Genomic DNA, 25,416 nt, shown 5'->3' with positions numbered 1-25,416 from the left:
AACAAAGCAACAAGCCAATGCAGGCCAGGCTGTACTTAAAACACTATTTCAAACAACTGCAACAGATACGGGTGGTCGCCGCTAGTGTGGGTACTGCTATACAATCTATGCATAGTGTGCAATCTGCAGCTCATATGCCTCGAACGGAAAATGCTACTTACCAGTATGCATCTGTTCTTGGCATGCCGAGCTGCAGAGTTGCACACGCCCACCCGCCTCCCCGGCTACCTTTATCTGTTCCAGTATTATTCTCATTAGATACACACACACACACATGGTCATCACTATCTCTTAGCTCCATCACTTCCCTAATGGCAAAAAACAATCTGGGGATGGAGCCGATGCTCATGTGCAGTATCACCCAAAGGAGGAGTCACCTATCCCGTGACTTCCAAAGACTTTTTACAACAAAAACAAACTGCAAACATCCGGGCCTAACTCTAGGTGGCCATCTATGCATAGTGTGCAACTCTGCAGCTCTACATGCCAAGAACAGATGCATACTGGTAAGTAGCATTTTCCTGTTTTTTAATTGAAGCAGCCCTTATCTCGAGTACATGCGCATGCTCTGGCACAACCAGGTTGCATGGCAGTACTGTAAAACGGTACAGAAACACTGATATTACCTGAGAGCTCAGCAGTGAAGGCGTGATACGTAAACGCAAGTAAGTCTGGAGTTGAAAAAGAGGTGGAACACTGCTGTGTGGGTGAGCAGAAACATGAAAGAATTGAAACTACACCTGATATGATTTAGCAAATAGTATTTGATAGAAATATATACATTGCGTGACATATGTAACCAAAAGGGCCTGAAATCCTGTGTGCAGTTAGAAACTGAATAAATCATGACTAACACTAAAGTGTTCTGATACTTACAACTCTGGCATGTACTTGCCAGCCATATTTCACTTGGTTCTCTATTCTGGATGTTTTTCTTATGGAGGAAACTGTGCTCACACAAGTACTGTGAAAGAAAGCTGGTTAACAGTGCACAGATTCATTAAACCGTTAGAATAGCTAGATCACAGAATAACCTGTGTGGATTTGTTCATACGTAATGGGAAGAGGCCCTGCAATACCCATTGATTGTAGCAATGAGGATGGAATTTAAATCAGTGTAGATCAAAATACTTTATCGAATGTATTATTATACCCATTTGTAACTGCTAAAATTCGGAAGACCAGGTAATGATCTATGCATCAGAGGTGTGGAAAAGTGAGGGATTTCCTGCTTACTATATGGTTGGGTCGTAAAGTACGACTATTTTGGTAGAGAGGTAGGAAATATCTAGCCAGTATTGCCATTGGCCTCACTTTTGGAAAAAATAGGTGTTAATCCCATAAGAACTTGGGCATAACACACAGTGGATGCCGTATGAAATCTTAACGGCTCCCGGGTGCTGGGGGAGGCTATGTGGTCTTTCATGAAACTGATATAACCATTTGTGTGTCTCCTTCTCTGTCCAGTGTATTGTGGGAACTGTTGAGAATAGGCATGGCCTCTGTGCTTGATTTCTCATCTAGCTCCTGTTTTTTTAAGAATAAAACAGCTGACTTTGATTTTACCACCATAGGTGTGGATATTATTTGCTTTTATAGATGTGCAGGAAAATAAAAAATCAATACTCCGCCAACAAACGAGCAACTTCTAAGCCCTAGCTCACAATTGCACACACTTTTAAAATCAATACATCAAAATCCATAACTTAATCTGTAAAGTCCAAGAAAACGTGCTTCTCCAAAGTTAGTGCTTTCTCACTTTCCGGACATCCCCAGCCTTGCACAAGCATGTTGGGTGAAAGGAATGTGCAGGATCTAATGCCTTTTTTTAGGTCTCGCCTGAGCCAGCGCATGGGCTGTCTCAGGCGAGACATTTAGTCAGTGCGTTTTCGAAGTACTACCCACGGCTTTTGGTGGCCTAAAGCTTGCGTTCACGTGAGTGGCACAGCTGCCAGCTTTCAGCACCCGAGGCACCATCTGGAGCTGATCACTTTAACTTTTGGCGATGCTGCGCGCGTACCACCCGCGTGTTTGCCGCCCCCCTTTCACTTTTGCCGTTTTATTATCGCTCCCTGCTTTCATTTTTGCCTTCTCGTTATTATCGCTCTCCGTGTTTTTCATCCTACCGAGTTTCAGCACTTCTCAGTTCCACAAGTTTCTTCTTCTCTCTCTACAGACTACAGCCTTTCATTTTCTTTTTTGTTGTAGTTCCATGTTTATTACCTTTCATTCGTTCAAAAACACCGCTTTCGTTTTCAGTTGTTTTGAAATGTCTGTTTTACTCTCGCTAACTCATCCTCTCTTTTTTGTTTCCCTTTTTAGCCTTTTCTACCCTCTCGGTTTCCTCCAGGCACTCTCTCGCTTCCCGGTTGTTCCTCGCTTCCTCTGAGTTATCACGCGGTGACTTGCCACTCTAGGAGTGAAATCATTTTCACACTTCCTCACAACAACCCTCCAGCCTCTTCCCCTCCCCCCCGCCTCTTCCCCTCTTCACCCTCGTATTCAAAGTCCCGAGATTAAAGAAAGTATGGAATCAGCACATTCTTTGAGACTCTAATTGTTCAGCCATAGACACTCTCCTCTCAAAATAGGTTGGCAAATGCTGCCGCCTAGTGGTTTGGCGGTTATTTGCATTGCACACTCTTCAGTAATATCTTTAAATATGTGTAGAGGACCTTGTTTATCATCATTACGAGCATCCCCTTTAGTTGCTACCCTGAGCCGTACACTTAGTTACCAATGATGAAACACAGTTTTGAAAAGGAAAAGCAGATTTCAGCTAAGTTAACTAAATGGTGGTTAGGCGTGGAGTTCACTTAAGGTGACCGGTGTTTGCCTAAGTGAGATTAGAATGTGCTGCAACTGGCTTATCATAATTACGCTCATTAGTTTCAAATGCAACGGTGATCTTGCAGACAGATCTGAGTGCGAGGGTTGAGCAATTAACACATGGGCAGGGACGGGCTCAACTCTGAGATTTCCTCCTCTTCGCCAACAGAGCCAACAAACTTGGCCTCAAACCTGGCCTGTCCACGGGAACCTGTATGGCTTCACCTCCCAGCTGACAGCAAGTGCAAAATCACTTAATTCCTCCGCAACAGAAGCCTTTTACATGGAACAACTGCGACCGGACTGCTCCCAGGATGCGACGTGCTGGTATCACGTGAACTTCCGTGTGTATTTACTTCAAGCCAGTCTTTAGACTGAAATATACGAGATTTTGACAAGATAGGAGATGCGTGTCACACCGGTCCCAGCACATCTGAGAGGGTGTACATGTTCAGAAAATGAGGTATCCACACCGCCTAGGTGATCAACAATTCCTAAAATCTCTTCATGTCCTGTTTGTTCTCCTTTTTATTTATTGATTTGCGTGCAAGCCCGTGCACCTGGTCTGCCCAAAGCCACGTATTTTATGAGGTAATACTTTTCTGACTGGAGCCTCATAGGCCCCAGTGACGGACGCACAGCTCCCTTGTTGCATATTCAAAAATGCCACAAACTTTTTCGATTTCACAAGTTATTTTTATTCTCATTTTTCATTTCATCCTTGGTTTTGCATTATTCTTATCCTTTTGCCACATGAATGATGCTTACATTTTCATTGTAACCTTAATGCTGCAAACATGCCGATCCGGGCCTTATTTTGTAGCATGGATAGTATGTAAGTTGTTCTGAATTTAAAAGCAAAGTCTAACATAATGCTTTTAAATTCATAGAGAACCCCTGACGAAGGGCCAGGAAAAAGAGGCCCGAAATGCATTGGGTAAATAAAGATCCATCATTTGAGAACAACTTACATACTATCCATGCTACAAAATAAGGCCCGGATCGGCATGTTTGCAGCATTAAGGTTACAATGAAAATGTAAGCATCATTCATGTGGTAAAAGGATAAGAATAATGCAAAACCAAGGATGAAATGAAAAATGAGAATAAAAATAACTTGTGAAATCGAAAAAGTTTGTGGCATTTTTGAATATGCAACAAGGGAGCTGTGCGTCCGTCACTGGGGCCTATGAGGCTCCAGACAGAAAAGTATTACCTCATAAAATCTCTTCATGGCATCCCTAGGGCTTCTGTTATATCCTAGGGATGCCATGGAGAGATTTTAGGAATTGTTGATCACCTAGGCAGTGTGGATACCTGATTTTCTGAACATGTACACCCTCTCAGATGTGCTGGGACCGACGTGACACACATCGCGTTAAAAGAATTTTAAACAGGAAGAATACCTTTCAGGAATCTCTTTATGACGTCATATGGTTGTAGTCACGTAAGGTATTGAGAGTATTGCCTGTTAGCCACGGATTGAGGAGTGTCCAGAGTTTTGATATTAAATCTTGTTTACATCTGGGTGTTCCGAATTGGAGGACTGTGATACATTTCAGACAGTTTTGTTCTTCTTTTATCCCGGGTGGAGTGGCCCCTGATTGGGCAATTATATCTGGCAGGTCCTAATGAAGGTGGCACCCCATCATCTTTTAGCCACCGAAACGCGTCGACCACTGCCCTGAAAACATCCTGCTATTTGCAGTTTTCATCTTTGGTCATCCCAACTACATTGTTATCTTGTAGTTGTGTTCCCTAGATATGTTATGTATGTGAAGGTTTGATTGGGTGTGTGTGAGTAGGGTCTGAATGGGTCGGTGTGTATTTGTATTCCTCTCTACCTGGGCTGTTTGTATTTAGATTATTTTTTCAATTGATGAATTTAAAATGTATGTTGAAAATATAAAGAAATAATAATGAAAAAAGTTTTGATAAAAGAAATGAAATAAAAGAATCATATTTTCATAAATGTTGGAATTTTCTGTATAGTGGGCTTAACAATTCATGGTGGGTGCTCATTGTATGTTCTTTGATTGATTTCGTTTCACAAGTATTTAGGTCACGAGGGAGCCTCTTGCATTTTGCTATTTCTTCCCCTCTTCTCCCTGACTGCTATTTGTTCCATTAGAGGGGGTCCCCTCCTTACTGCATTAACAACCGCAAAGAAAACCACAAGGGCATGGTGCCAGCTGTCCTGTCTGAATCTCTCCCTACCTAAAAACCAGCTTCGGGTCCAGTGAGAGTCTCTTTTCGCCTCTAGCTGGATGGAGGCAACCCTCTGCTCAATTGCCTCCACAGCTCTACATTGGCACATATCAAAGGCATCCTACATGCTGCGGCTTGTTTCGAGGGCCTGAAGAAATCCAACCAAATCACACGGATGCCACCAAACGCGTGCATGATCCTCAAGCCCAGAGGCTTCACCTACAAGACACTAACAAGCATTGGCATAGCCCATAGGTCTCCCCTTTGGGACCTTATAAGTATTTAGTTATGCAGCACAATATCATTGGTGCAACAGCATCAACTGTTGCATGGCTAAACACATATAAGGTCCCAAAGGCGAGACCTATTGGCTATGCCAATGCTTGTTGTTAATTGAGGGCAGGAGCGTCAAACAATGTAGTAGTGTAAATTTTTGTTGATCTGTATTGGAACCTTTCAACGGGTGCGTTTGTGGATAAGACATAGGATCTTAAGGCTCATGCCAAATTATACCTGGACAAGTGCATTTGGCTGTTAATAAAATGGCAAAGACAATTTAGACTCCTTTTTTAGTGATATTTTAAGTATACACACAAAGATGTTTAGACCTTAACTTTTAAGCACATTACTTAGATGGTAAGCTGCCTTTATGTTAGTGTGTATGTGTTCCAGCCGCGGCGAAGCCCCACCGCGATACATGCGGGACCTCTGTGCAGGATACTGTGAGGCATGGAGGGACAGCGTGGCCAACAGAGGCGAGACTATATTTTGCAAGCCTGGGAGTGAACGCATGCCCAACCGGGTGTTTATTTTACTTGGAGGCAGACACGGGCCACTTGGATAATGAACTATTGAGTAATGGTGGCAGATACTAAGACTACAAAAACCAGCATGCCACTGCGCCTATTAGGGCGGGACTTTGTATTTAAATATAGGTATGTTCTTTCATCCCGTTTTCTGTCTCCTTGCCGCCAGTGAACAAGAGCTGATAAGAACTTGAAACGCGTATGGCAATCAATGTGTACACTTCTGAGATGCTACTTACCTGTGTATACGGAATACCATGCTGAGTTGTGGCTTCGCCAGTTGGGGACAACTTTGTGGTTTGATATATATATATATATATATATATATATATATATATATATATATATAAGCTGTGAGTTACAGGTGCTTCTGTAACTTTATCCTTAACCATTTTGATAGTATGTAGAATGTGCTCAGCTCGCTACACCCTCAGCGCACCACCAACACAATTGGAGCGAGTCATGCTTTGGGTCCGGGTACCCTGGTCCACTCATTGCCTGACTGTTGCTCTTACTTCGCTGTCATCTCCTGTAACAGAGGCGTAATGGTGCCTCTCCACTACGGCCCTCACCGCCATTCCAGCAGGTAGGCGTCACTGCTGGGCACCAAGAGTCTTTTCACAGGCAGCTGCCACGGGTCTCCAACTTCAGCAAGCATCAACCTGCTGCAGAACCTTGGTGCCTCCTGAATTTATTTACCTGTGTGTGGCATTGCCATCTTGCCTTGTTTGTTAGGCGTGGTGAGGGTGGAGGTGCCTTTCAAAAGCAGACTTCTCACAGCTTGTGCGTTTCCATAGATCAACCTCTGTCCTGCTCAGGAGTGCTTGCCATCTTTATTCTGGTTTTTGTTCTAGATTGTCAGAGTGGTTTGCCATGTTGCAAGGAGCCAGGTCAAAGTGTCCTCACACCATCATCGATAGGCCACACCCTACTATGTTATGTTACTGTTAATAAACATTTGAGGAGTTGTGTTTGCTATTATCAATCAGAGCCTGACTATTTTCTACCAGTCTTAGATGATCAGTTGTGTATTTTGGACTGATAAAGTGATGACAAAGTGTAAAGTCCTATTCTGTAGTGTACTTTACCAATGCGTAGTGCAAATGACTGAACTCCCGAGCTAAATTTGTGTGTAAACCGATAAAAATTCACATTGCACTCAATGTGACTACGCAGCTGCTACCACTGAGTACTTAGTAAGACACCCTTCTAGATATACACAGACTTTGACCAGTGTAACCACTCTTGTATCTCCACCCTCCATCCCTTTCAACCCTCCTTACCCCCTAACTGACTGGTGGAGCACTTCTGACATGGCATCCTTCGTTTTTTTTATCCAAACGTTATCACTTTTTTGTCACAAAGGAAGCAACATGTACAAACAGTACATAAGAGAAGAAAGAAAACCACAAAACGTTCAATACAAGTGTACAATATGAGAAGCAATAGTTACCTATATTGTTTAGTAAATCTAGTTGGGGGGGGGGGAGGGAGAGGGAAAGGATTGGGAAGACCACCTTCATTAGACTACGACTCTCTACCAGGGCCGAGAAGATCAGATCACCAATGGATGGTCTGACTCTGTAATGTTCAAGTGCAAAGAGGCAGACATTGTGTGGTAATAACTTTGAACTTTTCCTCACCAGGTCGGGCACGTGATGTGCTGTTTTCCAGCCCCCAGTCCTGTTTTTAATATAAGTCTTAAATGGTCACCATATCTTTTTGAATTTGGTCATTCTATCTGTGATTAGTGCTGTCAATTTCTATATTATGTTAATATGCCACTTGTCCACCAAAGTCCTAGTGGAGGTGCTGTCATCTGTTTCCAATGATGGGCTCCACTGTGACTCATGACGAGCTGGGCTCCTCACGAGCACCGCTGCACCATGCTCAACCCCCACCCCTCGCGCCGTGGGGTGTTACCCCCACAGCGAAGGGGTTAATAGGATGCACTAGAAAAAGCCTTGTTAGTACACAATTGATTGAGTTGTCAACATCTTCCTTATGCAGGTCCCAACTTTTGGTGTAGGTGGAGGAGTTTCACCAAGTCCAGCTCCTATTCGTGGACCTTATGAGCACTACTACAATATTTTTGATCAGATGCAGCAGCAAAAAGAAAATATTCAAGCAGCGGAGGATAGAGCAGCACGGTTGAGAGCAGAGATCCAGTACAGAGAGCCTGAGAATAGGTATAGTGCATGGTTATATTAAAGTACAGTTGTCTGTGATTGATATTTAGTGAAAGTACTGAAAAGTGCTGCATCTCTACATTTGCAGAATAATTCCCAGTCCCCCTGCCTTTCATCGTCATTTTCCTGATGCTGATGCAGTGAAAAAAGAATTGAAAAGACTGGAGGCGGTATCTCAACAAGCCAATGCAGACAGGTTTGATTGCTTATTCTTACTCTTTTTTTCTGCATCTTTCACCTCTAAGGTCGCTTTTACACCACAACAATCTGAATTTTCAAATTGTTTTCTTAGGTAATTTATATAGTCAGACATAGTGTACCCATTGTATTGTGAGAACATCATATTAAGTTGTACTTTGTCAATGTTAGTCTAAAGATTGATGTGTCAATGTGAGCGCTATACTCTCCCTTGAAGAATAAACCAAAACTTTAAACAAGACAGTGTGCAGGTAGGGGAATGGCCTGTGTTTGCTATGCAGACCTTATGTTATAAATCTGCAGGAATGGTGCGGATGCTGCATTACTGGTGACAGAAACTAAGTGCTATTACTGTGAAAGAGGGCACGGCCTAAGTTGTGCACAACAATATTCTTTAAATTTTTATGTCATGCGCCCTACCTTAAGAGTAAATGTAAAAAGACAATCAGGCCACCACATTAAATGTCCCATACGGTGGGGTTCTCAATACTTTCCCTGGTGGGTAAGTATCTTCCTTTGCATTGCGTTTGAAGAGAAGGAGCAGATCTTCCTATCTGTTTGCTAATGGGGGCTTCATAAGGCCTTTGGCCTCCTTCCTTTGCAGGGCGTTAGCTTCAGCCAATGTGGCGACCTGGTGTGCCACCATGCTGTCCCAGAAGAAGACCCAGGCACTGTCCACTTCAATGTTATGGTTCACTTGACTAAAAATAGTACCAGGTTTAGAAAGTAGTCAGTCAATTTATTATTATTTTTTTTAAACATGTTTATCAGTTTCCAACAAACATGGTAACAGACATAAAGATGTGAGTCAAAATACAATATCCCGCATTAGGCCACCCCCCTCCCACCTCACGGCATAGCAGTTGAAAATACATTTGTGTATTTGAGGAATCTTGCACGTTGCGATCATGAGTGGAGTAACATAAACATAGTCAATGGATGGACTTTCGTAACGGAACCACGGTTGCACAACATTAAAAGGCATGTGTAACACGGATTATTTTAGATCTGGGTGAGCCAGCGAGTATACAGTAAGAGGGGCCCAGAAATCTTCGGGGCGTGAAGCTTTGGGGGAGTACTTCCGCATAGTCCCCCAACTGGTCTCTACAGTAAAGTAGATCATGGATCCATTTTTTTACAGTTGGAGTGGTTTTCGCCCCCAGCACTGAGCAACAGCCCTTTTGGCCAACAGAGTGGAGACAGCAGCTATGCGTCGATTACATGGCTTAAGACCTTTCACATATCCAAGGAGGCAGATTTTTTTAACACAATGCACAGGTTCCAGCGCAATATCTGTAATCATACTCGCCACCTTGGACCAAAATGCAAACACACCTGCACACATCCATGCCACATGCAGGAAATCGGCATCGGCCTGCCCACCCCTTACGCAGCAGTCAGACTTGCGCAAACCAAACCTACAAAGTTGTAGAGGAGTATAGTAAAGCTGGTCTAAATATTTCAAGTGGATGATGCGAAGATTGCAATTCGCCGTGAGGCGACCTGTTAGCTCGCAGCAAGCTTTTCAGCGATCTCGAGTGAGAGTAGACCCCAGCACAGCGTGCCATCTAAGATAGATGGGTGTTCCCCCAACTCCCGCTCACGCAGGGAGGCGTTATATAGCTTAGTGATTAGGTCCTTTCTCTCATTCCCCGCCAGCACCGCCTGCAGCACTAGCAGAGTTGTAGGTTCCTCTGGATAATTCGGGTAAATATCTCTAACAGCTTGCCGGACTCTTACATAAGTAAAACTCAACATAAATCCACGATTCTTACCCCCTGAACATCCTGTAATGACCAGAACTGACCCGGTTTATACAGGCCCCCCATCCGGGTGATCCCAGCAGCCGCCATTTTCCACAGCGCGGACCTCTCCCTTGCTGCAGAAATGTCTGGATGCGAGGCCATTGGCAGCTGTGGGGCGTATAAGTAAGGACGCTGCAACCTTTTAGCTAGCATTTTCCAAGCCCATGCAGTGCATTGCACAGGATTAATTTCAGTCCTAGGGCCCCCCGAGCCCCCAGAGAGAGTTGCTGCTGGCAGTGGCATTGGAAGTACAGCATCCGATTCGATAGCAATATGAGTTGGAAATCTCTGCGGAAAGTGCCAGTAGTGCGCAAACTGTGCCTGTGCGCAAAGATAATATAGTCGGAGGTCAGGAGCCTCAAACCCGCCACGATTAAATGGCTGCACCAGGACTTCCCAGCTGCATCTGGGGTTCTTACCACCCCATACAAATGTGAGTATTGCCGACTGGAGCGTTTTAAACAGTACAATATTCAATTAATGGGGATATTAACAGATAAATAGAGCAACTTAGGTAGGAAAGCCATTTTTATTACCGCTATTCGGTCTGCGAGTGAGAGGGGCAAGCGCGTCCACCGCTCCTCCTGCTCAGTGATCCGCGTAATAGCTCGGCCATAGTTCTCAGATACCACCTTATCTGGATCTCTATGCAACATTATCCCCAGGTACCTAACTGGATCATATGCCCACGCTACAAGGAAATTCAGCTCCACCTCTCTCGTGCCAGCCGTTAGCGGGAACACCACCAACTTTGCCCAATTAATCCCTAGGCCTGAGTACCGCTCAAATTTAACATACTCCCGGAGCAATGCTGACAAGTGAGTAGCGGGGTCGCGAACGTACAGTAGCATGTCGTCAGCGTACTATGAGACCACAAGTGGTCTCTGCCGAAGGCGTAATGCGGCTGCTGCATGCCTCTGTCGAAGTTTACAAGCCAGATGCTCTAGTGCCAAAGAGAAGAGCATCAGCGACGGGGCACCCCTGCTACGTGCCTCCATGGGAAAAGCCAAAGACACCCACCCATTAATGCGCACTCGCGCAGCAGGTTCCGTGTACAGCACCTTGATCCATTGAAATAAAACTGGGGAAAACCCATTCTGGTTAGAACCGTGAACATGTAGCCCCATTGAAGGGAATCAAAAGCCTTTGTTGCATTTAGCAGCACCGCCACTGTCTGAAAATCTGGAACAAAGTAATGCAATGTGGAAAACACAGTGCGCAGATTATGTGTTGTAGATCGGGCAGACACAAAGCCCGACTGGTCTGGCAGGATCAGGAGAGGGACCAGTGGTTGAAGCCTGTTGGCTAACATCTTTGCCAGGATATATTAATTATTGAAAGGGGCCTATAGGAGTCGCATCGATTGGCGGACTTGTCTGGTTTTAACAAGGTCACCAGTAGGGCCTCCCTGAGGGACGGCGGGAGTTTCCCTTCCTCATAGGTCTCCGCCTATACTCCAAGGAGCCTAGGGGCAAGGTAATTCACATAGGTCTTATAAAACTCACTAGGGTGCCCGTCCAATCCTGCATCCTTACACGTAGGTCAGTGACTTTATTGCTGATTTAACATTCTCAATATCAAATGGCTGTGTAATATATTCCCAGTGTGCATTGGAGAGCCAACCCAATGCAACATTGTCAAGATATGAGTCTATCTCCTCAGCAGCATAAAGTTTAGTATAGAATTGCAGGACTATATCACAAATCTCGGAAGTTGAGTAGTGTGCGACCCGATCTTCATCCAGCAATTCCGTAATACACTCCTGGCTACCTCTCTGCTAGCTTCTGCGCCAAAGAATGGCTCAGGCGACTCCCTCCCCATAATAGCGGGCAGTGCTGCGCCTAGATCGGTGTAATAACACCTGGTCAGCTGTTTCATTGGGTTCAGTGACAAGGTCTCTTATTGCAGCTAACGTCTTTGGAGAGGGTTTTTGCACTTGCTCGAGTGCAGACGTGTCAGTCGCCAACTTGTGTATTCTGCGTCTGAGGTCCCGCAACACCCCAGATTGTGCGCCTATACAGGCCCTCCTGATGTTCACCTTGAATGCCTCCCAAAGCAATCCGGTACTGTCCACCGAGCCCTCATTTTGCGAAAAAAATTACTAATTGCCTCGCCAATAGTTTGTTTAAAAAGCCAGGTTGGTTAGCGCAGTCTGCTGCAGTCACCATGCAAAGGGTGGCCTCTCACACGTGGGTACCTGTCACTCAGGAACCACCGGGGAATGATCCGAGAGCGTGCAAGCCATATGCCTGACCTTCACCGCACAATTGCAAACGACCTCAGTAACAAGCCAAAAATCTTTGCGGGACCATGTCCCATATACCGAGGATATAAATGTGCTCTCTCGACTTTCAGGGTGTTGAAGGCGCCAGACATCATGCAATATGCCAGCATCTAATATTCCCAATAGTGTCTCCGCTGCCTGTTTTAAGCTGAACTGTTCCACTACTGACCCTGTCCAATACGGCATCTAAACTGACTTTGAAATCACCTCCCCAAATTATCTCATCTGGAGGGAACCCAAAAATACATCGCCATACATTCACAAAAAAAGACAGATCATCAGTGTTTGGCCCATATACATAGACCAATAACACACTCATGCCACCCAGTTGACCATGTACTATTGCCACTCGCCCGTGCTCATCCGTGTCAGTCTGAACCATAGTAAAGAGAACCCCTTTTTTAACAAGAGTCAACACCCCCCTAGAATAAGTACGGTAAGATGACGCAAGTCTCACACCAGCCCAGCGTGCACCCACTCCTTGAGCCGATTCCTTAGTGAGGTGCGTCTCCTGAAGTAAGGCCACTTGCACCTCCATTCTATCCAACTATGCCAGAGCAGACCATATTTTTTGGGCGTGCTTAGTGCACGCATGTTCCAGGTGAGGAACTTAACCTTACCACTCATACCGTCCATTCAGCATCAAACTCCTACAAACACTATATAGCACACCATGTATGTCCAAAGTAGCTTAACATGACTTAACAGCAGATTCACAGTAGAAATGCAATGCTGGTATGTCCCCCCCCCTGTCATACTCCCCCCACCCACTTCAGTGTCCCAAACTTGCCAAAGCCATCCCAGTTTCATAAAACCCATCCCCAACAAAACCAAACATGGGAGATTTGCATTAGGGGTATACCTCCCAAACAGCAGGAGGTGGCTGAGCAGATCTAGTAACTCTGCCAAAGTTTCAATCCCCATCCACCACAGCGCACAACATAACTGGAGCACACCATCGCCAGGGAGTACAGATTGTCCCACCTGATGACAAACACATATATGACTAGCAATATTGTGTGCATAATACAATCCTGAAATAAAGAGCTAATAATCAAGACATCTCCCTTTTAGTCTTCATCGTCTCGGGCCGTGCTGGGCTTACGCCGCCTACGTTTCAATTGTTTAGCATGCTCAGGGGCAGCCTTGCGATTGGTGAAAATGACAAAACTTTTTTTCACTTCCCCTTCTAGCAGACTGCACAGCCACTGTAAAGTCCAGAAAGAAGGCCAAAGTGTTTACCTGGTGCTCTATGGTTCCCTTTTCTCTGGCCATCCTTAAAATAGTGTCACTGTCTCTATAGTTTAATAGTCTTGCTATTATTGGGCAAGGAGGGGCGCCCCGGGACAGGTCTCGTTGCAAGGGAACGGTGAGCACGTTCAATGATAAACATGCTGGGGAGTTGCTCAGGTCCAAAGATGTCCTTAATGAGGTTCTCTATGAAAGTCTCCATTTTCCCCACATTTGTGGACGCCGGAAGCCCCGTCATCTTGATGTTATTGTGCCGGGTCCGCGCTTCAAAATCCTCATTCTTGGCCTGAATGAGAGACAATACCTTATCCATATTAAGCCTTTCCAGCAACATCACTCAACCCGTCGTCCGTCGCAGAGACGCGTTGTTCTACCTCCCCCATGCGGGCATTCTGCTTCTCCAGCTGCGCTGACTTGTGATCTAGATGGTTGTTCACTGCGCCCATCATGCCCTCGATGGATTGTATGGTGTGTTGCCAACAACATGGCCAACAACATGGCCTAGAGATGTGGGGGAGTGTCGCCTGGGGCATCAGCCTCCGAGTCCGAGGCTACCCTCTGTGATGGTTTACCAGGTTTGCGGGCTTCGAACGTAAGGCGCAGTTGGGTTTTATCAGTTCTCCCTCATTGCAAACACACTGAGAGACACCTTCTATGCCCAATGTGCACCAGTACACTTTGCAAAATTATGCGCTCCACAGGCGCAACTCCAAGTAAGAATCGATAGAGCAAGGGATCCCAGCAGAGAACTACTCAGCACTCCGAGACCTCAGGGGCCAATCTGACCAATGCCAGCAGAGAAAGGTGCAACGCGCACTAGATACAGACCAAGGCTCACCCCTATGCAGAATCCCACGGTCCAGCTACCATATTAAAAAGCAGCACGTAGCAGGGAGGGGGGGGGAGGGAGGGTCCCAAAGCAGCGTGCCACACAGTAGAACGACTAGGGCCTCTAGACCTCACAGGCGAGCAGATCAGGCAGTCGCTGGACTACACCAGGTAGCCGAGGAAGGCCCAGCATGATAGTGTCCTCCTCAGATGCTGAAGCAGTGCAGTGTCAGTAGAGTGGCAGCCAGTCAACTCCGGCCTTAAGCACACCTAATCCCCAATGAAGCACATTTAGAAGGGGCCAGTCAGAGGCCACAGTGCGTCTCTCTACCTCCGCTGGCTGCCACAGGCAATGCGGCAGTCCAGGCACATAAAGCGCATATCACCAGCCACCGCACCTGGTGCGCGCTCCCACCGGCAACCGCTGCAGCTCACGAGGCGCGACACCTGCCCAGGGCCCCCACTTGCCTCCGCAGCCTAGGGCCCAGGCAGCGCCATGCCCCACTCACCACCACAGGTGCCGGGAGCAGACTGATCAGCCGCGAGTTTCCTCCAGGATCACCAGACCGCCGGGAGTCCTGCCGGGCCGCCGCACACAGCTCCGCTCTTCCAGGCTCAATGACGGGCACAGCTTCACCGCCGCTACCTTTCCTGCTTCGGAGGCAGCCAAGCGAGTCAGGACACCACTATTAAATGAAATCCAGTAGCCAAACACCCGCACTCAACTGCTACAGCAGGTGCTCCAGGAGATTCACTTTGCTTCAGGGTTATGCAGCGGGCGCCATTTTACGAGCGCTCACGGGTGCAAACGTGGGCCCATTTTCATTCACTGTGAAGGCAAAAACTTCTCCGCTACACCCCCAGTACCGGCCAGGGGGCCAACCAGTTCAGCTCGTACAGGGGTGCAGATGCAGCGTTTTGGGGCAGATAATGGGCGGATTGTGGCTCAGCCGGGCAGAGCTGCTCTAGGGTGCGGCCGTTTTGCTGTGCGCCCTCTAGTGCCCCAATTTATTATTTTTTTGTGTGTTTAAAGAGGCTCAAGGCTAAAACCTCCCAGCTCCTGAGGTGGGGTCAGCCAGTGATGGCTGTAACTGTGTCAGTGTCTGAGAGTAAGTACTTTGCTAACGGAGGAAAATTCTACGACCTATGTTTCAAGTCTGCTGCAGAGGCATACTGTTGGGGGCGTAAGACTGACCCCCAAAAACATTTTTATTGATGTTGTCAGGGGAGAGGTAATTGCAAACACAACAGTGATGGACAGAATGTGGATCAATGTCACACATTCACCCCAGCCCAAAGATCTGGGCCCAAATCCATCGTTTTTCCACTCCACACCACCCTGGGTTAGACAATGGCGATATGCAAATCAGCGCTGACCCTGTGCCCCATGGGAACAGTCCAGTCCGAACTACAAAAGCCATGTCCTTCCCAGAACGGAAACAAGCATCCGAGGACCGGCCCGGTTTCGAGGTAACACCTCATCAGCCCGGCTAGCTTGACTCCAGTGGTGTGGAGTGCCTGGGACTCACGTCTGAGCATCCCCAGTACACTTAGAGCGGTAATTGCAAACACAACAGTGATGGACAGAATGTGGATCAATGTCACACATTCACCCCAGTCCAAAGATCTGGGCCCAAATCCATCGTTTTTCCACTCCACACCACCCTGGGTTAGACAATGGCGATATGCAAATCAGCGCTGACCCTGTGCCCCATGGGAACAGTCCAGTCCGAACTACAAAAGCCATGTCCTTCCCAGAACGGAAACAAGCATCCGAGGACCGGCCCGGTTTCGAGGTAACACCTCTCATCAGCCCGGCTAGCTTGACTCCAGTGGTGTGGAGTGCCTGGGACTCACGTCTGAGCATCCCCAGTACACTTAGAGCGGTAATTGCAAACACAACAGTGATGGACAGAATGTGGATCAATGTCACACATTCACCCCAGTCCAAAGATCTGGGCCCAAATCCATCGTTTTTCCACTCCACACCACCCTGGGTTAGACAATGGCGATATGCAAATCAGCGCTGACCCTGTGCCCCATGGGAACAGTCCAGTCCGAACTACAAAAGCCATGTCCTTCCCAGAACGGAAACAAGCATCCGAGGACCGGCCCGGTTTCGAGGTAACACCTCTCATCAGCCCGGCTAGCTTGACTCCAGTGGTGTGGAGTGCCTGGGACTCACGTCTGAGCATCCCCAGTACACTTAGAGCGGTAATTGCAAACACAACAGTGATGGACAGAATGTGGATCAATGTCACACATTCACCCCAGTCCAAAGATCTGGGCCCAAATCCATCGTTTTTCCACTCCACACCACCCTGGGTTAGACAATGGCGATATGCAAATCAGCGCTGACCCTGTGCCCCATGGGAACAGTCCAATCCGAACTACAAAAGCCATGTCCTTCCCAGAACGGAAACAAGCATCCGAGGACCGGCCCGGTTTCGAGGTAACACCTCATCAGCCCGGCTAGCTTGACTCCAGTGGTGTGGAGTGCCTGGGACTCACGTCTGAGCATCCCCAGTACACTTAGAGCGGTAATTGCAAACACAACAGTGATGGACAGAATGTGGATCAATGTCACACATTCACCCCAGTCCAAAGGTCTGGGCCCAAATCCATCGTTTTTCTACTCCACACCACCCTGGGTTAGACAATGGCGATATGCAAATCAGCGCTGACCCTGTGCCCCATGGGAACAGTCCAGTCCGAACTACAAAAGCCATGTCCTTCCCAGAACGGAAACAAGCATCAGAGGACCGGCCCGGTTTCGAGGTAACACCTCATCAGCCCGGCTAGCTTGACTCCAGTGGTGTGGAGTGCCTGGGACTCACGTCTGAGCATCCCCAGTACACTTAGAGCAGTAATTGCAAACACAACAGTGATGGACAGAATGTGGATCAATGTCACACATTCACCCCAGTCCAAAGATCTGGGCCCAAATCCATCGTTTTTCCACTCCACACCACCCTGGGTTAGACAATGGCGATATGCAAATCAGCGCTGACCCTGTGCCCCATGGGAACAGTCCAGTCCGAACTACAAAAGCCATGTCCTTCCCAGAACGGAAACAAGCATCCGAGGACCGGCCCGGTTTCGAGGTAACACCTCTCATCAGCCCGGCTAGCTTGACTCCAGTGGTGTGGAGTGCCTGGGACTCACATCTGAGCATCCCCAGTACACTTAGAGCGGTAATTGCAAACACAACAGTGATGGACAGAATGTGGATCAATGTCACACATTCACCCCAGTCCAAAGATCTGGGCCCAAATCCATCGTTTTTCCACTTCACACCACCCTGGGTTAGACAATGGCGATATGCAAATCAGCGCTGACCCTGTGCCCCATGGGAACAGTCCAGTCCGAACTACAAAAGCCATGTCCTTCCCAGAACGGAAACAAGCATCCGAGGACCGGCCCGGTTTCGAGGTAACACCTCTCATCAGCCCGGCTAGCTTGACTCCAGTGGTGTGGAGTGCCTGGGACTCACGTCTGAGCATCCCCAGTACACTTAGAGCGGTAATTGCAAACACAACAGTGATGGACAGAATGTGGATCAATGTCACACATTCACCCCAGTCCAAAGATCTGGGCCCAAATCCATCGTTTTTCCACTCCACACCACCCTGGGTTAGACAATGGCAATATGCAAATCAGCGCTGACCCTGTGCCCCATGGGAACAGTCCAGTCCGAACTACAAAAGCCATGTCCTTCCCAGAACGGAAACAAGCATCCGAGGACTGGCCCGGTTTCGAGGTAACACCTCATCAGCCCGGCTAGCTTGACTCCAGTGGTGTGGAGTGCCTGGGACTCACGTCTGAGCATCCCCAGTACACTTAGAGCGGTAATTGCAAACACAACAGTGATGGACAGAATGTGGATCAATGTCACACATTCACCCCAGTCCAAAGATCTGGGCCCAAATCCATCGTTTTTCCACTCCACACCACCCTGGGTTAGACAATGGCGATATGCAAATCAGCGCTGACCCTGTGCCCCATGGGAACAGTCCAGTCCGAACTACAAAAGCCATGTCCTTCCCAGAACGGAAACAAGCATCCGAGGACCGGCCCGGTTTCGAGGTAACAGGGGAGAGGTAGGCTTTATGTAAGTCATTAAACCATAAATGTTTGAATCTGTGAGACTGTGTAATACCCTTCCTATCTCGTTTTCATACTTGTCGTACAGTTCTGTAGTAGGGGAACTCTGTTTATAGTCATAATCTAGTGAATAGTCCCGCCCATGTGCGTGGACCCTGGAGCAATCAAAAATCTCTTAAGGTGTCGAAAAATGCAGAACTGCACAGACACTAAAGAGAGAATTTAAAGACAGATAATGCAGCCTATATCCACAGGCTACACTGTCCAGTACTTCAACTAGAAATTCCACCAAAAATCTACAAACAGCACAGCCTGTCCAGATTTCTCCACAGAGAAAACCTTGCCTTAACAGCAAAACCCTCTGGAATGATAGAGAGGAAGAAATGGACAGACAAGCCCCATAGGCTGCCATTATGTGGCTCAGAACAGGATACGGTGCCTTTAAGAGAACTTCCCAGAACTTCACAGTATCCCAGAATGCACTGCAGGTCCCTCTCACTTTCAGTTCTTTTTTCCAGCTCCTGCAAGTAGGACCCTGGAACATTGAGCTCTCCCTTGTCAAGGGTTTATTGGTGATTTATCACTTTTTCAAGTTATTTGAGTGCTTTTCTGAAGTACTTTGGTGTCTTTCTTCCTTGTGTGTATTTTGGTGCTCTCTTTGATTGTCAATATGCCTGCCTTGTTTCACAAATGCCCAGAGTGCTCCAGGAAGAAGGCCAAATCGGACCCATACGAGGTGTGTATCATCTGTCTTCCCTCATCTCATGTCCCAGAGGAGTGTGACATTTGTCAGGGCTTCTCTAGCAGGACCTTGAGAGATAGGATGAAGATCAGGCTTCAGGGCCTGGAGGACAGAAGACTGAAGGCACAAGGTGGGTCTGGAAGCGCTTCCTCTGCCCATGCTGAGGCCTCTGGGGGCTCCCCAAGGGCAGGAAGACCAGCAAACGTCCCCATTCTCCGTCTGTGTCGATTGCACCGACTACGGCGTCGAGAGGGATGACTACAGTCTGTTCCCCGTCTCCCCAGGGCTCTGGGTCGAAGCGACGTCGACGTTCGGTGTCGAGGGAACTGAACAGACCGCCGTCAAGATCTCTGACGATTTCGGCGGCGGCGTCGTCGTCGTCGAGTAATCGACGTCGAGAGGTGGCCAGGCGTCGGCGCTCGCCGTCGAGGCGACACCGCCGTTCGCCGTCAGCGAAGAGGAGAAGGTCGTCGTCGAGGGGATCCTTGACGTCGAAGAGAAGATCGCCGTCGAGGCGCAGGAGGTCGCCGTCGAGGCGAAGGCATTCGCCATCGAGGGAGAGACGTTCGCCGTCGAGGAGAAGACGCTCGTCGTTGAGGGGCCGACGCTCGCCGTCGGGTCGCCGTTCTTTGACGCCAAGAAGGCGCAGAAGTAGTTCTGGCGCCAGGAGTCAGTCTAGCAGGCGCCAGGTGCCTATGGGAGACTCTCCAGCGTCCCAGCCTAGAAAGGAAGGTGGATCACCGGGTTCGGTGTACTCAGTAGTGTATACCCCTTCCAGGCAGAAGTCGGTTACGCCCCCTCCTCCCTTGCGGAGGGGGCTTCCTCCGCGGGCTCCCACCCCGCCTACGCTTCCACCACTTCCACCGCGACCTCAACCTCAACCTCAGCTACCGGCGGACAAGCCTCCTCTGATTCCTCCGAGGACGGCTTCACTGCCACGATATGCGACTCCTCCTAAGGGGACCCCTCGGCCCAGGGCCCCAGCCAGGGCAAAGTCGCCCACCCCTGTGGAACCGGCGGAGCGCCCGAAGCCAAGGAGATCACGATCGCGCTCCGGACGGAGGGGGAGATCGCGGAGTCGTCACAGGTCCTCAACTAGTTCAAGACGGCGCCACAGGAGGCACGGATCACGGTCCCGCACGGACTCTTCCAGGACCAGGACCTACCCACCGACTCTGTCGGAATCCCCGGGGACGAGAGTGTCTCCGGTGGACAACATCAGCACATTCCAGGATGTTCTCCTGAGGGGTGCAGCAAAGTTGGGTATCACGGTGATGGCGCCAACACCCACGACGTCCGTGATTTTTGAGACGCTTCATAAGAAGCATTTGTCTCGCCCTTTACTACCTCTAGTACCAGGATTGGTAGAGCCCACGGAGGAGCTGTTCCTCACACCAGCAGTGACGAAGGCCGGTCCCTCCTGGCTCCTTAAGAAGTACAGGGCTCCAGATTCTGACCTGGCTTTTCTGCGAATGGATCCGATTCCGGACTCTGTTATAGTGACGGCGGCCAGGAAACAACATGCTACCTCCCCGTCTTCTACTGTACCTCCTGATAAGGCGAGCCGATGGATCGACTCAGCTGGCAGGAAGGCCTGTGGGACGGCATCTACGGCTATGAAGGCGTCTAGCGATGCGGCTCTGCTAGGGCGGTATGATCGTGCCCTGTGGGAGTCCCTCCAGCAGTTCACGGAACTCCTGCCACGAGAAAAGAAGGAGGATTTTCAGGAGATCCTGAAGGAGGGGATGCTGGTATCGAACCAGGTCATCAGCGCAGCTGCTGATGTGTCTCTTTTGGCGGCCCATGGGTACTGTCATGGGATCAACCAACGGCGCCATGCTTGGCTTAGGCTCACATCACTCAAGCCGGAGGCTCAGCAGTGGGTGGCCAACCTGCCCTTCTCGGGGGAAACCCTATTTGGCAAGCATGCGGACGATGAAATGGCCTGCATGAAAGCGGAGGCCGAGACCCTGACGGCTGTTGGATTGGAGAAGCCCAAAGAAAAGAAGGCCTACCGCCCGTTCCAGAGACGGTTCGGGGCACAGGACAGAGGGCGAGGGCAGGCTTCGGGACAGCAGCAGCAGTTCCGGAGGCCCTTCCAGAAGGGTAGAGGAGGCCAGCAGTCCGCTACAGCGAACGAAGGCCCAGCTGGATTTCGACCCTGAGCGGTTACTTCCCCTACATCCGTTACCCACTCCGGTGGGGGGAAGCGTTCAATTTTTTCTGGCAGAGTGGAGAAAAATTACTCAGGATAAGTGGGTGCTGAATATTGTTTGCAATGGATACAGTCTTCGGTTCACCAGCCCGCCTCCATCAATTCCTCCGGTCAGCTCGCAGTTTCAGCTGCGCGAGCTCCAGGTGGAGGCCGATATCCTGTTAAGGAAAAGGGCGATAGAAGACGTACCTCTGTCTCAAAGGGGAAGAGGTCTGTACTCCCGGTTCTTTCTGGTTCGCAAAAAGGACAAGAACGAGTTCAGGCCCATTCTGGATTTGCGACAAGCAAACAAGTGGATTTGCAGAGAGAAATTTCACATGCTGTCGTTGCATCAGATTTATCCTCAGCTGCAACAGGGGAACTGGCTCTGTGCTATAGACCTACAGGATGCGTACTTCCATGTGCCCATTGCACACAAACACAGGAAGTTCCTGCGATTCCAAGTCGGCGCCAATCATTATCAGTATACAGTACTGCCATTCGGGCTGAAGTCTGCGCCCAGAACATTCTCGAAGTGCATGGCAGTGGTAGCTGCACACCTAAGGAAGAACAAGGTGTTTGTCTACCCGTACCTGGACGATTGGTTGATCAAGGCTTCCACCTTCTCGGAAGCTCAAGCGCACTTCCAGAAGACGTACGTTCTATTGAACAAGCTGGGGTTGCACATCAACATGTCCAAGTCAGTCCGGACTCCGGTCCAGTGCATACAGTACTTGGGAGCCTCCATCAATACGCTGTCAGCAAGCGTGTCTCCTTCGGAGGAGAGACGATTATCACTCCTTCAGAAGGCTCGGGCTCTTATGACCGCTCCATCTACAACAGTGAGGACGGTGTCTTCTCTACTGGGGTCGATGGCCTCTTGTATCTTCCTCACGACACACGCACGGCTGCACATGAGACCATTGCAGGAGTGCTTGGAGGATCAGTGGGATCAGAGGAAAGGATCTTGGGATGACAAGATACGATTGTCTCTGCATGCTCTTCAGTCTCTGAAGTGGTGGTGTTCAGCTGAGAATCTCCTCATAGGGGTTCACTTCCACAAGGACATTCCCACGCAGACTATCATGGCGGATGCTTCTCTCCACGGCTGGGGGGCGCACTCTGGAGACTTACAGATACAAGGAACGTGGTCCCTGACGGAGTCCACTTATCGCATCAATTTCCTAGAACTCAGAGCTGTTCACTTGGCACTGAAGGCCTTTCATCCTTCCTTCCAGACCAACTCTCTGCTTGTACAGACGGACAATACGACCATAATGTATTACCTCAACAAGCAGGGGGGCTCGAGATCGCACACCCTGTCGCAGGAGGCGCAGGCGAACTGGCACTGGCTTCTAGTCAGAGGACTGACGATAACGGCTACCCATCTGCCAGGTGTGCAGAATGTTCAGGCAGACGCGCTGAGCAGACTGATTCGGGAAAACCACGAATGGGTCATAAACGACGAAGTACTAGGAGAAGTCTTCGCAAGGTGGGGGACTCCAGACGTAGATCTGTTCGCCACCGCCAAAAACAGCAAATGCCGAGACTTCGTCTCCAGGTACTACCAGCAAGGGACGCTGGGGAATGTGTTATGGATCATCTGGTCGAACAGCTTTCTGTACGCTTTTCCACCCATTCCCCTTATTCCGGCGGTGCTCATCAAGCTGTCCCAGTCCAGGGTGTGGATGATCCTGATTGCCCCGGAATGGCCCAGGCAGTGGTGGTTCACGGACCTGCTTCACCGGTCTCTCCTTCCTCACATACGGCTGCCGTGCAGGCCGGACCTTCTCACGAAGTTCGGGGGGCAGATGGTGCACCACAACTTCTCGTCTCTCAGCATGGCTCCTGAGATAGTGCAATATGGCCATTTGAATCTACCAGAAGATTGTATGGACATACTGAAGGAGGCTAAGCGACCTTCCACTAGGACTTCCTATGCTTACAAGTGGAAGAGGTTTTGCATCTGGTGCAAGTCCAAGACCTATGACCCGACGACGTGTAAGGAAGATTTTATCCTTCCGTATCTTCTACATTTGGCACAGTCTGGCCTTAATGTCCATTCCATTAAGGTTCATCTCGCTGCGCTGACTGCCTACAGGAAATGCCCTTCACAGACTTCCTTCTTCCAGATCCCTGTGATCAAAGATTTTTGGGAAGGCTTAAGGAAAGTATTCCCTCCTGTCAGGCTTCCTTCGCCTTCATGGGAATTGAACGTGGTGCTGTCCAGATTGATGAAGGAGCCTTTTGAACCTATTCATAAGGCTTCGTTGCAGCACCTGTCCTGGAAGGCGGCGTTCCTCGTGGCCATTACATCGGCCCGCAGGGTGAGTGAAATTCAAGCGTTGTGTTGCCAAGAACCTTGTACTGTATTTCATGCTGCTAAGGTTGTTATGCATACTCCCCCTAAATTTCTTCCAAAGGTTATATCTGATTTCCATGTTAACCAGACCATGACTTTACCTACGTTTTTTCAGAATCCTTCATCTCCAGCGGAAAGGTCTCTGCATTCCCTGGATGTTAGGAGGGTGTTGAAATTTGATCTGGATAATACCAAAGATATTCGTAGGTCAGACCAATTGTTTATCAATTATGGATCAGTCAGGACTGGTCTTGCGACCTCGAAACAATCCATCTCGAGGTGGATTGTGTCCTGTATACAATTGTGTTACCAAAAGGCTAATAAGACCTTAGAGGGTAAACCTAAGGCTCATTCCACCAGGGGCAAAGCTGCCACGACTGCTTTGCTGCGTAATGTTCCAATTGCAGAAATCTGCAAGGCGGCCACTTGGAAGTCGGTCCATACCTTTGCTTAGCATTACTGTCTGGACACTGATGCCAGGGCAGACACTCGGGTTGGGCAGGCTTCGCTGCGAAATCTGTTCGCACAGTAGTGGTTATGTAATTTTTTCTCCACCGCCGCTTTGGTGTGGGGATGGGCTTGCCATTCTATTCACTAGATTAAGACTATACACAGAGATCCCCTACTACAGAAGGAGTAGTTTCTGTCCTGTAACTCCAGTTCTGTAGTAGGGGTATCTCTGTTATAGTCATAAGCGCCCGCCCTCCTGCCCGGTGGAGAGAGATATTCATGTAAGGAATGCTACAGGTCTGGCGTGTTACGCCTTCAAAAAGAACTGAAAGTGAGAGGGACCTGCAGTGCATTCTGGGATACTGTGAAGTTCTGGAAAGTTCTCTTAAAGGCACAGTATCCTGTTCTGAGCCACATAATGGCAGCCTATGGGGCTTGTCTGTCCATTTCTTCCTCTCTATCATTCCAGAGGGTTTTGCTGTTAAGGCAAGGTTTTCTCTGTGGAGAAATCTGGACAGGCTGTGCTGTTTGTGGAGGAGTGTGGCTCAATGGTTAGAGCGGCAGACCCTGATGCAGAGTTCTGGCCAGGGACCAGGGTTCGATTCCCACCTCGGCGGGGTCTCGGGCTCAATTTCCTCGGACCTGTTAATTCTCGCCTCGGTGCCTATTCTAATCATGGGCCCCACGCTGCAACTCTGGGCAATAGCTTGCTTAGCCTCCACACCGGCCCCAACAGCGCTAAGGATGCCTGGCTTCACCCTGGGGGTGCCCAGGAGTGGACACTTCACAGGGAAAGCCAGGAGGGGTTCCACAGCGGTATGAGTATCAGCGCCAGGAAGCCGCATAGGCGGCACCGCAAGGTGAACGTCTGGTGACAGTGCGCTCTATAAGTACCATGACATTTACATTTACATTTGTGGATTTTTGGTGGAATTTCTAGTTGAAGTACTGGACAGTGTAGCCTGTGGATATAGGCTGCATTATCTGTCTTTAAATTCTCTCTTAAGTGTCTGTGCAGTTCTGCATTTTTCGACACTTTAAGAGATTATTTTTGATTGCTCGGGGTCCACGAACATGGGCGGTACTATTCACTAGATTATGACTATAACAGAGATACCCCTACTACAGAACTGGAGTTACAGGACAGAAACTACTCCTTCCTGCAGC

At 48.7% G+C, this 25,416-nt stretch overlaps 1 protein-coding gene across 3 annotated transcripts in view; it reads left to right on the top strand.

Annotated features, from left to right (window-relative positions):
- The window catches only part of NEK1 (NIMA related kinase 1), a 1,042,157-nt gene that overhangs the window by 358,912 nt on the left and 657,829 nt on the right, over positions 1-25,416 (top strand). For all 3 annotated transcript variants that reach the window (XM_078677052.1, XM_078677050.1, XM_078677051.1), the window contains exons 15-16: positions 7,853-8,031; positions 8,120-8,227. In XM_078677052.1, coding sequence (XP_078533178.1) covers positions 7,853-8,031; positions 8,120-8,227 — 287 coding nt within the window. The remainder of the gene's footprint in view (positions 1-7,852; positions 8,032-8,119; positions 8,228-25,416) is intronic.

Source organism: Lissotriton helveticus, chromosome 2_1, assembly GCF_964261635.1.
Source record: "Lissotriton helveticus chromosome 2_1, aLisHel1.1, whole genome shotgun sequence".
NCBI classification, from domain to species: domain Eukaryota; kingdom Metazoa; phylum Chordata; class Amphibia; order Caudata; family Salamandridae; genus Lissotriton; species Lissotriton helveticus.
Note: the sequence above shows the minus strand (reverse complement) of the source record. Positions and strands in the feature narration are given on the sequence as shown.